We start from the raw sequence: 15,568 nt of genomic DNA, 5'->3' as shown, positions 1-15,568 counted from the left end.
CTATTACCTTTCTCTTTATCCATTTGTCCTACTTACCCTTCTTATACAACTCTAGGCCCCAGATGAATATTACTCTTATATTATCTTTCTCACCATACCACAATGCAATCCATTATTACTTTTCTCCAGCCACTTTTGGGTCTGACAAAACATCTGTGAGAGTTTTCATGAGGGTAGGGACAGTCTATCTTGTTCAATAGTTTCCCTCTATCACTGTGGTTCTTAACCCTGTTGGATCCAATGCTCCCTTTAATAAAACTATTTTATAATGCTTCTTCTACAATACTTAAATGAAATTCATTAAAATATAGCCTATTTACACACATCTTTTCAAAGAAAAAAATCAACATAATGTACTGCCCTAACTGAATTATAAAAGGAAAATATTTAAAAAACGAATTTATGGATTAGGGGAAGATGGCAGCCAAGTCAGTTGGACTATGCGAGTCCCAGCGTGAGTGAGTGGGTGTGTGAATGGCTAACTGAGTGAGGGCTAGGGAGTAAGTGGCCAGGGCTCTCCTGGTGTGGCAGTTGGTGCTGCAGCTGCTCAGTTTGGACCCTAGCAATTCCTGGGATGCAGAAGCTGAGTGCCATTTTTTTTTAAATCAACAAAACCCTTCCTAGGAAGAAAATACTGGGAGAGACAGACTAAGTGGGGGCTCTTGAGCAAGTGGCCAGGGCCCTGGTGCAGCAGCTGGTGCTGCAGCTTCTCTGCTTGGTCCCTGGCTCTTCCCAGGTTGCAGAAACCAAGTGCCATCTTTTTTCAAATGGACAAAAGTTTTCCTGTGAAGAAGTGGCAGGGAGAGACTATCATCCCAGACTCTGCCTCACCACTGCAGCAGGGGAGACTGCAGGTTCCAGGCTTTGTCTCACCATTTCAGCTCCTGGCCAGGCACTGACAGCAGAGGCTGCAGAGGGAGTCCAGAGGCAGAGTCCCACCAAAGAGGACAAAAGAGGCACCCTGTCACCATCTTGAAGGTGGGGCAGAAAAGTGCTCCAAATTGCTCACCATAGAGCAACAGACCCAATATCTGTGACTGGTGGATCAACTACTCAGGGGTTGATCATGACCCAGAGGGAATATTCTGAAAGGACAAACTTTGGAGAGACCTGATGAGTGCTGAGTCCCAGGTGCCCCTAACCTGATCCAACTATGGGGACAAACGGTGTGCCCAGAAAAGGATGAGAAAGAACTCCAAAGAGATCTGTGGTGAGTCTGGGGTTGATCCAAGCCCCCTCCTCCCCAGCAATCTTCTGAATGTCAGACTCACACAGCTAGGCCACAACTGAGAGGGACAAACCCAGGCAGAGCCTGGATGTCAGTGACAATAGGAGAACTCCATTCCAGGATAGACCTGTCTGGGCCACCTCCCACAAGTACATACCTGGGGAAGAGACAATCGTGCACATCCCCACAGGAGATCTCCCTGACCATATGAGAGTAGGAGGGGAGGACTGCAGCCTCATCCACCTCCACTGCCCCTCCTCTTTCTCTGCTACAGACACTGGGGAGAGTGAAAGAGGTGGAAGCTCTGCAGGAGAGAACAGACTAGAGGAACAATTACAGAGCCTGCCACAAAAAGGGAGGTTTAAAAAAATTTTTTTAATTAAAAAAATTCTTTTGCCTGTTTGTTAGTTCATCTATTTTTTTTTTTTTGAGTTGGAGTCTCACTCTGTCACCCAGACTGGAGTGCAGTGGCCACTCCCGGCCACCGCAGCCTCAACCTGCTGGGCTCCAGCGATCCTTCCGCCTCAGCCTTCCGAGTAGCCGGAATTACAGGCATGCGCCACCATGCCCGATTGATTTTTTGATTTATTGTAGAGATGAGGTCTCGCTGCCCAGGTGGGTCTCGAACCTGCGGGTTCATGCAATTCACTCACCTCAGCCTCCCAAAGGCACGGGATTACAGGCTGAGCCACTGAGCCCGGCTAGTTCATCTATTTTAAAAATATTTTTCCTTTGTGCATGAATATGTATGTGAGAATTTGATCTGCATTTCCCTAATCTTTTTCTTTTTTCTTTTGTTTTTTCCTTTCTTTCTTCTTTTGTTTGTTGTTTTCTGTTTATGTGTGTATGTGAATGATTGAGTGTTCATCTTTCAATTTTATTGTTGTTGTTGGATTGTTTTTGCTCTTTTATTCTTCTGTTGTTTTTTTTTTTATAGTTTAAGGTGTGTGTCAATATATGTGTGTGGGTTCAATCTGAATTCCTTCCCCCCAATCTTTCTGTTTTTCTTCCCCATTCACTTTGTGTTAAGTGTGTGTGTGTTCAGTTTTCTTGGTTTTTTTTTGTAGTTGTTGTTTGTTTTGTTTCACTTAGTTGCCATTCCAGTTTGTTTTGGGGTGTGTGTGTATGCCTGTGTGTGTGTGTTCAGTTGTTTTTTGCATTAGTTTCTGCTTTGCATCATCATATACAGTGGTGGTGGGTAGTGAGTCTCAGGGAACACATACCACAATAATTGAACATTGTAATTTGCCAATAGTTTCTGAATCTTAGCAGCCCATCCCCTACCTTATTAGACTTTCAAAAACTACAAGAGACAGCAAAACTTCCCACCCACCATCCTATTTCAAAATAGAACAAATCCAGAGTCTGAATGAGGGAAGAATAGAGGACTGAGTAAACATCAGAAGGGAAAGCCTCTCCCACTCACACTGAATAACAGAACTAAAGAGAAAATAAGAGATATGGCACAAATGAGGAAAAGCCAAAGGAAGACCACAGGCAATTTCAAGTGTAACAAAGAGAAAACTCCTGAAAAATCAGACCTTGGAGCCCAAATAATGAAAGTCACCAATGATTGGCCCCAGAATATGACAAGGATTAGGGAATGGATGGAAAGAGTGAATAAGAATCAAGAAAGACAAGATGCAACACTGAACGAACTTGTAACAGAGATTTTGGCAATAAAAAATTTTATCCAGGAAATAAATAACAAGATGACAAGCATGGAAAGTAGAATTAATCTAGCTAAGAAAGAATCTCAGAACTTGAAGACCAGAACATGGAATTACCCATTCTGTTTAAAAAACATAGAAGACTCAGAAAGAAAAAACAAAGCCTACAAGAGATGTGTGATTACATCAAGAGGCTGAACCTATGCCTGATTGCTATCCCAGAAGAAAAAAGGGAAATGGAGAACAACTTGAAGCAAATATTCTAGGAGGAAATTCAAGAAAACGTTCTCCATCTCACCAGAGATGTGACCAGTCAAACACAAGAGATACAGAGAACCCCCAGAAGACATCAAATGAGAAGATCAACCACTAGATACATAGTAATTCACCTACACAAAGAAGGCACAAAAGAACAAATCCTAAAGGCAGCAAGAGAGAAAGGTCAGGCCACCTACTGGGGAAAACCAATCAGAATAGCAGCAAACCTACTGGTGGAAACACTATAAGCAAGAAGGGACTGGAGTCCAATATTCAAAGTCCTCAAAGATAAACAAGGACAACCAAGAATTTCCTACCTAGCCAAACTCAGCTTCATCAGTGATGGAGAATTAAAATCCTTCCCAGACATCCAATCCCTAAGAGGTTATGCAGCTACCAGACCAACTCTACAGGAGACACTTAAAAAGGTATTAAGCACAGAAGAAAGAAAATAAAGATTGACCACACACTTCCCAAGAGAACAGCAAAGCACAGAATCAACGTAGGATACAGCAAATCAAGATACTTGAAAACACACACATACATTAACCCCAAAGCCAAAAGAAAACAAACAAAGAAAAAACTTTATAAGAATCTCATGACAGGGATAAACAATCACATTTCAATAATCAGCCTGAATGTGAATGGATTAAATGCACCATTGAAAAGACACAGAATAGCAAACTGGATAAGAAACCATGACTCAATTATTTGCTGCATCCAGGAACTCATCTCACCACAAAGAACGCACACAGATTCAAAGTTAAAGGATGGAAAATGAGTTTCCAGGCAAATGGATCACAAAGGAAGGCAGAAGTTGTGATCTTAGATCAGACAAAACAGTCTTTAAGGTATCAAAAATTTAAAAAGATACAAAAGGATACTACATAATGATAGAAGTTCAATCCATCCACAAGAACATACATCTTAAATATATATGCACCCAACACAAGAGCACAGGCATCTATAAGCAACTACTAAGTAAACTAAAAAAAGATATTGACTCCAACACTATTATACCCAGGGACTTGAATACCCCATTAACAGCCTAGATAGATCACTGAGGCAAAAAATCAACAAGGAGATCTAGAACCTAAACTTGACACTTGACCTAATGGACTTAATAGATACCTACAGATTATTCCACCCAACAACCACAAAATATACAATTCTACTCATCACCACATGGAACATACTCCAAGATCGATCACATCCTGGACCATAAGTCAAGCATAAACAAATTTCATAAGGTTGAAATCTTGCCATGCACCTTTTTTGATCACAGTGGAATAAAAGTAAATATCAACACCAAAAAAATTTCCCCAAAGCCCACAAAGACATGGACACTAAACAGCATGATGCTGAACAACTATTGGGTAAACACTGAAATCAAAGCAGAAATTAAAAGATTCCTGGAAACAAATGAAAATGAAGAAATATCTTACCAAAACTCTGGGATTCCATGAAAACAGTTCTAAGAGAGGAATTTATATCTCTATGAGCACACATTAAGAAAATGAAAAGATCACAAGTGGAGAGCCTAACAAATCACCTAAGGGAGCTGGAAACAGAAGACCACCAAAACCCCAACTTTAGCAGAAGAATCTGTATCACTAAAATAAGAGCCCAAATACAGAACATAGAAGACCAAAATATCATAGAAAATATCAACAAAACAAAAAGTTGGTTCTTTAAAAGAATTAACAAGATTGATGGACCCCTAGCCAGAATGACCAAGAAAAAGCCCACATAAACACAATCAGAAATACAAAAGATCAAATCACAACTGACGCTGAAGAAACACAAAAGATTATCAGAGATTACTATATATACCTATATGGAAACAAACAAGATAACCTAAATAGATGGAGGACTTTCTGACATCACACAACCTCTCCAGGTTGAAACAAGAAGACATTGAGACACTAAATAGATCAATAACAACCCAGGAAATGAACTCTGTCATAAGAAAACTACCTACAAGAAAAAGCCCTGGACCTGATGGCTTTCCAGCAGAAGTATGCAAAATGTAAAAGGAGGAGCTGATAACAATCCTATTGAAAGTATTCTAGGCAATTGAGAAAGATAGAATTCTCCCCAAATCATTTTGCGAAGCTAACATCACACTGATACCCAAACTGGGTAAAGATCCCACAAAAAAAGAGAACTACCAGTCAATATTCTTCATGAACATAGATGCAAAAATCCTCAACAAGATTTTAGCAAATAGGATCCAAAAACACGTCTCAAAAATCATCCATCATGATGAAGTAGGTTTCATCCCCAGGATGCAGGGCTGGTTCAACATTCACAAGACCATAAATGTAATTAAATACATCAACAGATGTAAAAACAAGAACCCCGTGATTATCTCATTAGATGCAGAAAAAGCTTTTGATAAAATGCAGCATTCCTTCTTGATAAAAACCCTCAAACACCTAGGTATAGAAAGAACATGCCTCAAAATAGTAAGTGCCATCTACCATAAACCCACAGCTAACATATTGCTAAATGGACAGAAACTGGAAACATTTCCCCTGAAAACTGGAACAAGACAAGGCTGCCCCCCTCGTCCCTTCTGTTCAACATTGTGTTGGAAGTCCTAGCTAGGGCAATTAGACAAGAGAAGGAAATCAGGGGTATCCATATAGGAAAAGAGGAAGTCAAGTTATCCTTCTTTGCTGATGATATGATCCTATACTTTGAAATTCCAAGAGACTCTGTCAAAAACCTGCTTGCACTGATAAAGGACTTTGGCAAAGTCTCAGGGTACAAAATAGTTGTGGAAAAGACAGTTGCATTCCTATACACCAACAACAAGCAGGCAGAGACCCAAATTAAAAGCACAAACCCATTCACAATAGACACACACACACACACACACACACACACACACACACACACAGAAATACCTTGTCATCTTCCTAACCAGAGAAGTCAAAGACCTTTACAATGAGAACTATGAAACACTGCTCAATGAAATCCAAGAAGACACAAATAAATGGAAAAATAATCCATGGTTTGGATAGAATAAACAACATTGTTAAGATGTCCATCCTACCAAAGGCAATCTACAGATTCAACAATACCCATTAAATTATCAACATCATTCTTCTCAGACCTGGAAATGACAATACAGAAATTCATATATGGAAACATAAACGACCACAAATAACCAAAACAGTTCTTAGCAAAAGAAACAAAGCAGGAGGTATCCGATCACTTCCAGAATTCAAACTTTACTATAAGGCTACAGTAATCAAACAGCCTGGTATTGGAACAAGAACAGGCATATAGACCAATAGAACAGGATAGAGATTTTGGAAGAAAAGCCTCAATTGCTCAATCTTTGACAAAGCCTCCAACAAAAACCACTGGGGAGAGGAGAACCTATTCAGTAAATGGTGCTGGGAAAACTGACTGATCACATGCAGAAGATTGAAACAGAACCCCCACCTATCACTATACACAAAAATCAACTCTTAATGGATCAAAGACCTATATGTAAAACCTCAAACCATAAGAATCTTTGAAAATGCAGGAGACACCTTTATGGAAATTGGAACTGGCAACCAGTTCCTGATCAGAACCCTAAATGCCCATACCTTAAGAAACAAGATAGACAAGTGGGACCTCATTAAACTAACAAGCTTCTGCAAAGCAAAAGAAATTATCAAGAGAGCAGGGAGACATCCACAGAATGGGAAAAAATATTTGCCAACTGTATATCTGACAAAGACCTAATGTTTAGGGTCTACAAGTGACTCAAATGCGCCAAAAAGAAAAAAACAAACAGCCCCATTAAAAAGTGGGCAAAAGACATGAATAGACACTTCTCAAAAGAAGATTATGGGCAGCCAACAGTCATATGAAAAAGTGCTCAGCCTCACTCATCATCAGAGAAATGCAAATCAAAACCACATTTAGATGCCACCCAACCCCAGTAAGAATGGCCATCTTTAATAAAACAACAACAGATGCTGGCGAGGATGTAGAGAAAAAAAATGCTTCTACACTGATGGTGGGAATGCAAACTAGAGCATCCTCTCTCGAAGACAGTATGGCTATTTCTGAAAGAACTAGAAATTGACCTTCCATATGACCCAGCAATTCCCCTATCGGGAATATACCTGGAGGAACTCAAATCATTCTACAAAAAAGATACCTGCACCCACGTGTTTGTTGCAGCTCTATTCACAATAGCAAAAACCTAGAACCAACCATGCTGCCCATTGAAGCTGGACTGGATTAAAAAAGTGGTATATATACACAATGGAATATTATACAGCCATAAAGAAGGATACATATGGGCTTCATAGTAACTTGAATGGATTTAGAGTCTCTCATACTCAGTGATCTATTACAGAAACAAAGAACAGAGTACCATATGTTCTCACTCATAAGTGGACATTGAACAAGTATCATAATACTGTAAGAAAGGGATTGGAAGTAGTAGGAAACTGCCAGGGGAGGGGGGATGGGATTGGCAGTTGAGGGAAACTGCCAGGGGAGGGAGGGGCACACCTCATCAACAAGGGTACCTGCATAATCATCATTTATATACCTATCCCTGAATTGGACCCCACATCTTTAAAATAGAAAAAACAAAATACAAAACTAATTTACAGCAAAATGATATATGTATCACTACATGTATGATGCTCATGTGTGATTATCCCAGGAGACATTTTTATGAATGAGTTAGATGCTTGCCTATACTTTCAATGAATAAGAATGGATGTGACAAAAATAACATGATCAGGAGCCATTCTGATTAGGAACATGAGAGTGGAAGTCTGTATGGATACTGGAATAAAAATTAGTTAAGATATGCATATGAAATAATAAGCCATACTTACTATGCTTTACAAGGGAAAGAAGGAAAAATCTTTATTAAAATAAAGATAACATGCCAGGTTGGGCTTGGTGACTCCTGCCTGTAATCCCAGCACTTTGGGAGGCAGAGGCTAGAGGACCCAGGGATTTGAGACCAGCTTGGGCAACATGGTGAGACCTCATCTCTACAATTAATAAAAAAAAAATAACTGGGCATGGTGGCACACACCTGTACTGTAGTTCCAGCTACTTGAAAGACTGAGGTGTGACACTCATCTAAGCCCAGCAGGTCGGGGCTGCAGTGGCCATGAGTGTGTCACTGCACTCTAGCCTGGGCAAGAGCAAGACTCCAACTTAAAAAAAAAGATAACATGCCAAAACAAATTACAAGTATAATGGAGAAAATGAGGAAGTGTGACACTCACAAATGAGCATGAATATTCTCTCAAAAGAATGTTTCTTATAGATGAGTAATGTCAAAATGATTCCCCATGTTTTAGGACAAGATAGTGTTGAAATATCAGAGAACATTCATCCTGTCTCAAAATTCCATAATATGTGATGTAAGCATTCTACCCAGTACTTCAAAAGGTCCTGGAGAGCATCCCTTTTGTAGTCAATGGGGATTCCAGGTTGAATTGGAAAAAGAAATAGTCACAAACAGAAGTTGAGTGGCAGGCCCTGCCAGGTAACAAAAGTAAGACTGGAAAGACAAAAGGTCAACTACCCTCAAATAAGTAAATCATTATACAGTTACCACAATATAAATTTCATTTGATTACTCCAAAAATTTTAAAAAGCAATAATATAGCATATTTATTTTATTTTATTTTATTTTATTTTTGAGTTGGAGTCTCACTCAGTCACCCAGATTGGAGTGCAGTGGCCGCTCCTGGCCACCGCAACCTTGACCTGCTGGGCTCCAGCGATCCTTCCGCTTCAGCCTTCCAAGTAGCTGGAACTACAGGTGCGCGCTACCATGCCTGCTAATTTTTTGATTTATTGTAGAGATGAGGGCTTGCCAAGTTGCCCGGGCGGGTCTCGAACCCGCGGGCTCAGGCAATCCACTCACCTCAGCCTCCCAAAGGTGCGGGATTACAGGCTGAGCCACCGAGCCCGGCTAATATAGCATATTTATAAAGCAAACTTTGTTAGTGAAATTCAGTGTTTTTGTTTAAGCGTGTTTCTTGTTTCTGTGCTAATTTAACAATAGTTATTTTAAAGAAATTTCACTTTTCCATGGTTATATATTTTTAATTTGTTTTGTGGCTTTTGAGATAACTCTACTTCACTAATAGTATTTTAAAGTAAATATGTGTTTAAAAATCTTACAACACAAGGAATAGACAGGATGTACAAACTGGGTTGACTGATTAATGATTTTGAGAGAAAATATGTATTCCATTTAATTTTTTCCTATACATATTATTAAGCTTATTTAGAACTTCTTGTAAAATCATTCAGTATAATTATACATTACAGGATTATTGATTTATATTTGGTCTGAAAGGACAGTCAGAAGTCAGTAGAATGAGAGAGAATTCTTCCTTATGCTTGGTTGTGCAGCACATTGCAGTACTGTTTACTACTTGCCTATTGTCTGAACAACCAGATAATGCTCCAAAATTTCCAGAACACCCTGTAACAGGCAGATCCATCATGCTTGAGAACCATTGCTCTAACACTGCTATGGTTTGAATGTTTTGTCCTCTCCAAAAATTTGTGTTGAAACTTCATCCCCAGTGTAACAGTGTTGGGAGGTGTGGCCCTTTGGGAAGTGTTGGGTGGAGCCTTTAGGGAGATGGTATCCTTAAATTAGCATAGAAAGAAGAAATGCGGGAATCTTAATGAATTTCATTAACAAAGTTAGCTTTTATAAACATTCTGCATTGTTGCTTTAAGAAGGTTTTGGAGCACAGTCATACAAAATAGATTGACACCATTACAAAAAGACTTGATGGAGAGAGTTCATTCCCTTTTTGTCCTTTCACCTTCTTGTTCCTCCGGCCAGAGGACTCAGTGTTCAAGGTGCCAACTTGGAAACAGAGAGCAGTCCACACCAGACACCAGCACCCTGATCTCGGACATCCCAGCCTCCAAAAACTGTGAGAAATAAATTTCTGTTCTTTATGAATGACCCAGTCTGTGTCAGTCTGTTATCACAGCACAAATAGACTAAGACAAACACCAAAATACTTTCACAATATTTGACAATTTGAGTCCACTCATTGAGTATTAGTTTTACATCAGCAAAGTAAAGAGAAGGGGGAACACAGTTCCTGGCAGGGTCTTGCTCATCTTGAACCCTCCTCACGTGGACAGGGATCCAGCTGAACTGCTAAGTTTGAACATGGTTTTCCCTTGCTTACATTTTTTTTGGCTCTTCATCATGCCCAGAACATTATTATGTCCATGTTTTTTGACATGACAGACAGGAATCCCTGCAACCAAGACTCTTTCTATTTTTTCAGGTTCTTCTTCAAATACTCTCCACCTTCTGAATGTTCGAGTACTAACCTGTTTAGAGTTACCTATTTAGCCCAGGTCTTTCCTGACTCTGTATCTCTCTCATATTGGACCTTCGATCAGTCACCTCATTTGGGTGGCTAATTCCTACTTGTGCCTCAAGACTCAGCTTCTGGGTTATTTCTAGGAAAATGTCTCTCCTAGAAAGTCAAATTGGAACCATCAGACTGGATGAAATGCTCCCCAACCTCTGTAGTTCCTTAGTACCCTGCACACATCTCTAGACACACTTTCCACAAGAATCATAAATGGATTGCTCTTCTGTCTTGGGCCCACTATTCTGGCCTCACAATCTGTTACCAGATTATAAACTCTTCAAGGGCATAAGCCATATTTATTGGTCTTTGTACTTCCAGAAACTATTTGTTTAATGTCATTTTAAGTATCACACTCACCAGGCTTTGCTGAACCCCTGACTGTGCAGAAGACAGGAAACATTGATTAGTTAGAAATGGATAAAAGAGATGTTCTAAATACTACTTTTTTTCTGGTGGAAAGGGTACATTTGTGTGGTAAGCTTGAGAAATAACCTATGATTTTCCTTTTTTTTTTTTTTGGGTTGGAGTCTCACTCTGTCACCCAGACTGGAGTGTAGTGGCAGGCTCCCGCCCACCGCAGCCTCAACCTGCTGGGCTCCAGTGAGCCTCAGCCTTCCAAGTAGCCAGAACCACAGGCGTGCACTACCACGACCAGCTAATTTTTGATTTACTGTAGAGGCGAGGCCTTGCCAAGTTGCCCAGGCGGGTCTTGAAACTGCGGGCTCAGACAATCCTCTCGCCTTGGCCTCCCAAACTGCTGGGATTACAGGCTGAGCCACTGAGCCCGGCCTGATTTTCATTTTTAAATCAGATTAACTCAATGCTTTCTGGAGTGTCCAGACAAAATGCACTATAAGAAACAGCAGTGTGTGTAGAAGCATTCTGGGTTAATAAAGCCTGTTTGCAGGTAAAAGCACATATCAGATATGAAGGCACAACTTTTTTGTTTAATATGTAATAGATATTCCGTTAATAAACATATGGCATTGGGTCAACATTATACCAAATGAAGAAAAAATGAAAACGTCTGAAACTCCCTTGTTCTCTCTGTATCATCAGCCTGAATCAAATCATTCAACAAATATTTATTGAATGTCTACTATGAGTCAGGTACTACTCTAGGAGCTGGGAATATACCAGTGACCAAGACAGATGACATTTCTAATATCATGGATTTTTAGTGCATTGCAGGAAATAAATATTTACTCATAATGTGATGCAACTAGAAATATATAATGGTGTAGCTAGAAAATTTAAAGATGTTATGATAGAAATATTCATGCAAAATTTTAATAATTCATAAATAAGAATTCAAGGATATAAAATTATAATTCTATGTAGTTATAATGGCTAGTTTATATATAATTTATATATTTGTATTATTTAATTCGTATGTATTCATTTTATATATTCATATCTTAAATATAATTATGTCTGGAGGTACATACACACTAGCTCATCTACCCAATATACATTATGTTAAGTGAATTTAAATAATTGGTTTCAGTATAATTTTCTTAACAAGTATCCAAAACACTTAGTGGTACATAGCTTGACATAAAAAAAAAATCACTTTAGTTGTCTTATCTACACTTGACTTTAATGTTGCATTGTGAATGGTTACAAATGTTTTGCTGTGTTCATGAAGATATATGCATTGGAGCTGGTGCTATACTCAGAATTTTACCACATGAGGAATTAGCATCAGGGTTTGGCAACATGACAACTTAAAAATATTTCTGATTAATAGCAAAAAAACAAAAAACAAAAAAAATAAAACAAAATCCAAAGAAGGCAAGGGAAAACAAACCCAATCTCCCAAGGAGATCAAATGATTGCTGTTGAATTTAACGTTTAACAAAATACTAAATTTAATTTGTTTTAACCTATGTATCCCTCAGGCAATGCAATTTTTATGGAGTAGAAATATATCAAATGTGACAGACTACAATGCTTCACCCCTGTAATCCCAGCACTTTGGAAGGCAGAAGTGAGAGGATTGTCCAAGCCCAGGAGTTTGAGACCAGCCTGGGCAACATGGCGAGACCTTATCTGTACAATAAATTAAAAAATTAGCCAGGTGTGGTGGTGTGTACCTGTAGTTCCAGCTACTTAGGAGACTGATGTGGAAGGATTGCCTGAGCCCAGTAGGCCGAGGCAGTGATAGCAGAGATCATGCAACTGTACTCCAGCCTGAGCAACAGAGTGAGACTCTGACTCAAAGAAAAAAAAAAAAGAAATAAATCATATGCTTTTTAGAGTTAATAAGTTTTGTCTCAAAGAAAGAAAATAAAATCAGGACACATTTTCTGAGACAAACTTTTCCTTGCTTATGTATTTTTTATTACCTACATCCTACATGCCTCTTTTTCCTACTCAAAACAAACTGAAAGAAAATTGAGCAATGAGCTGGGCGTGGGTAGCTCATGCCTTTAATCCCAGCACTTTGGGAGGCTGAGGTGAGAGAATTGCCTGAGCCCAGGGGTTCAAGACCAGCCTGGGCAACATGGCAAGACCTCATCTCTACAGTAAATCCAAAAATTAGCTGGGCATGGTGGCTTACGCCTGCAGTTTCAGCTACTTGGAAGACTGAGGTGGAAGTATCGCCTGAACCCAGCAGGCCAAGACAGTGGTAGCTGTGATCATGCAACTGCACTCAAGCCTGGGTAACAGAGTGAGACTCTGACTCAAAAAAAAAAAAAAAAAAAAAAAAGATTGAGCAATGGATACTAGAAGAAGGAATTCAATAATAATGAGTTTTCTGATAAACACATTGAGAAGTTGGACATTAAATAATAAGAAAACCCACATTTACAATTCGAATGCATTAACATTTCTTAAACAACTGCTTGGTGCATCTGCTATGCACTAGACTTTTCCACATCTATTCACAGGTGGAACACTGACTTGGTAGTTTTCAGCTAATCCTTATTTAGTGCACTTTAACACTGGTTTGAAGCTGTGATCTCATTATGTAAGCATCACAGGGATTAATATTACTCAGTGATCAAATGCTTTTTAAGACACACTCCTTATTTCATAACACAAAGGGAAAGGGAAGTACTCTTAAAAGTTTGAGTTGGTAAGGTGGAGATTTAGAGACGAACAATTTTAGATATTAAAGGTAGAAAAGAAGAGAGAAATTTTTTTCATACACACATTCAGTCAAGTATAATATGGTTCTATGGCACCAATGAAGTTAGATGTGAATTTAGAATTTGGTAGACTTTGAATTTAGACTTGAATTATCCCATGTGTCAAAGTGGTTTATTAGAGGGACTCAGTGTTTACAAGTTAATTAGCAGCTATTTGACACTAAAATTAGAATTCTATCCAATAACACTTGGTTTACTTACAGAACTTTAAGACTGTAAAGGCCAGCGAATGCTCCCTTGGGGATGTATGTCAGAGAGTTTCCGGCAAGACGTCTGTGGGTTTCAATGGAAAAGAGAGAGAGTGAGCATGGCTCTCTTCAGGTGGAATTCATTTAGTTGTTAAAAAATGCAATATGTTAAAATCACAAATACCAAAAATAACAGTAAAGAACTTTGTTTTGCTATATTTTGTGAACATTTTAAAATAAATTTTGAATAAAATGTTGACAGAAGTGCCTAAAATGTAATAAATTACCTATTTTATAATAAATCATTTTATAGCTTACACCATATATAAAAATAGCCTTTAAACAATTTTTAAACAAATGCTAACACCATATAATAATTTGTAGGTCAAAATGTGACTGTCATATGATTTTTACTATTCTTTGTAAGCATAAATAACATAGATAAACACAAGAATATTTCTGTTGCAATACCCCAAAATACCCAACTTTCTTATTAAGCTTGTCAAGTAAGAATGCAGACTATCACAATCAATTTTTTCTAAACTCTATCAAAAAAGGGTAGAGTAGTTTAATTTAACATGTTTTGATTAAACAATGCCTTAAAAATTGAAAATAGAGTTTAGTATAAAAGACATTAACATGGGTTATTTAATGGAAAGTTTTGATATCATTAACTGATAAAATTTTAAAGGTTCACTTTATACTATTTTTCTAAGTGGGAGATAGTCAAGATGAGAGAATACACAAAAAGATCATCAAGGTGTAGTATCTGAAACATCTGATTCAGTACTTTTTGGCAGCCACATCAAAGCTATAAACTCATATGTTCGATGGTCCTACAAAACAGAAAATCCAAGAACAACTCAGAAGAACTCATTTCTTGAGGAGCTGATCACATCTTAGAATGGTGGGTAGAATTGGCAATCAAGACACTCCTCTCTTTTTTTTCTTTTCTTTTTTCTTTTTAAAGATAAATAAGACAGGGTCTTATTTTGTTGCCCTGGCTGACCTCAAACTCCTAGACTCAAAAGAGCCTCCCTCCTCAGCCTCGTGAGTATCTCGAATGGTTGTGTGCCATCACGCCCCTTCCCTGTTTTTTGATGGAGATGGGGATGTGGGGAATAAGGATAAATTTGGCCCATTTGCTTATTACTAAAGGGCCTAATAGCCTCAAACTTATACTTTTGATGCTATCTTCAAAGGAAAGTCTCAGAGATCCACTGACTAAACTGAAATAAAGCAGTCCATCATACAATTTGAAATATGCATCCCATTTCCACACCACCAATAACATACTATAAGTGAATATTTAAATAAATACTGCAATTATCATATGACTAGAACTTCTGAGTAGTATTTGTGGAATGAGTATTAAAAGCATATTTGCTCAATCCAAAGTAAATTAAAATTAATATAACACAATTTTTGTAATCCTGCATCTATCTATCTATCTATCTATCTATCTATCTATCTATCTATCTATCTATCTATCTATCTATTTTTGATTCAGAGTCTCACTCTATTGCCCAGGCTGGAGTGCAGTGGCATGATCATAGCTCACTGCAGCCTCACCTCTTGGGCTCTGGCGATCCTCCCACCTCAGCCTCCTGAGTACCTGGGATTACAGATGTGTGCCACCATACCTGGCTAATTTTATGATTTCTTTGTA

The 15,568-nt window shown here is 38.5% G+C and overlaps 1 protein-coding gene across 1 annotated transcript in view; it reads right to left on the bottom strand.

Annotated features, from left to right (window-relative positions):
• LGR5 (leucine rich repeat containing G protein-coupled receptor 5) overlaps positions 1-15,568 on the bottom strand; it is a 151,832-nt gene that overhangs the window by 56,235 nt on the left and 80,029 nt on the right. The window contains exon 5 of the mRNA XM_021710990.1: positions 13,913-13,984. Coding sequence (XP_021566665.1) covers positions 13,913-13,984 — 72 coding nt within the window. The remainder of the gene's footprint in view (positions 1-13,912; positions 13,985-15,568) is intronic.

The sequence above is a fragment of the Carlito syrichta genome, unplaced genomic scaffold, assembly GCF_000164805.1.
Source record: "Carlito syrichta isolate Samal-C Ts95f unplaced genomic scaffold, Tarsius_syrichta-2.0.1 Scaffold301786, whole genome shotgun sequence".
Classification (NCBI taxonomy): Eukaryota; Metazoa; Chordata; class Mammalia; order Primates; family Tarsiidae; genus Carlito; species Carlito syrichta.
This window is presented reverse-complemented; position numbering and strand designations above follow the sequence as displayed.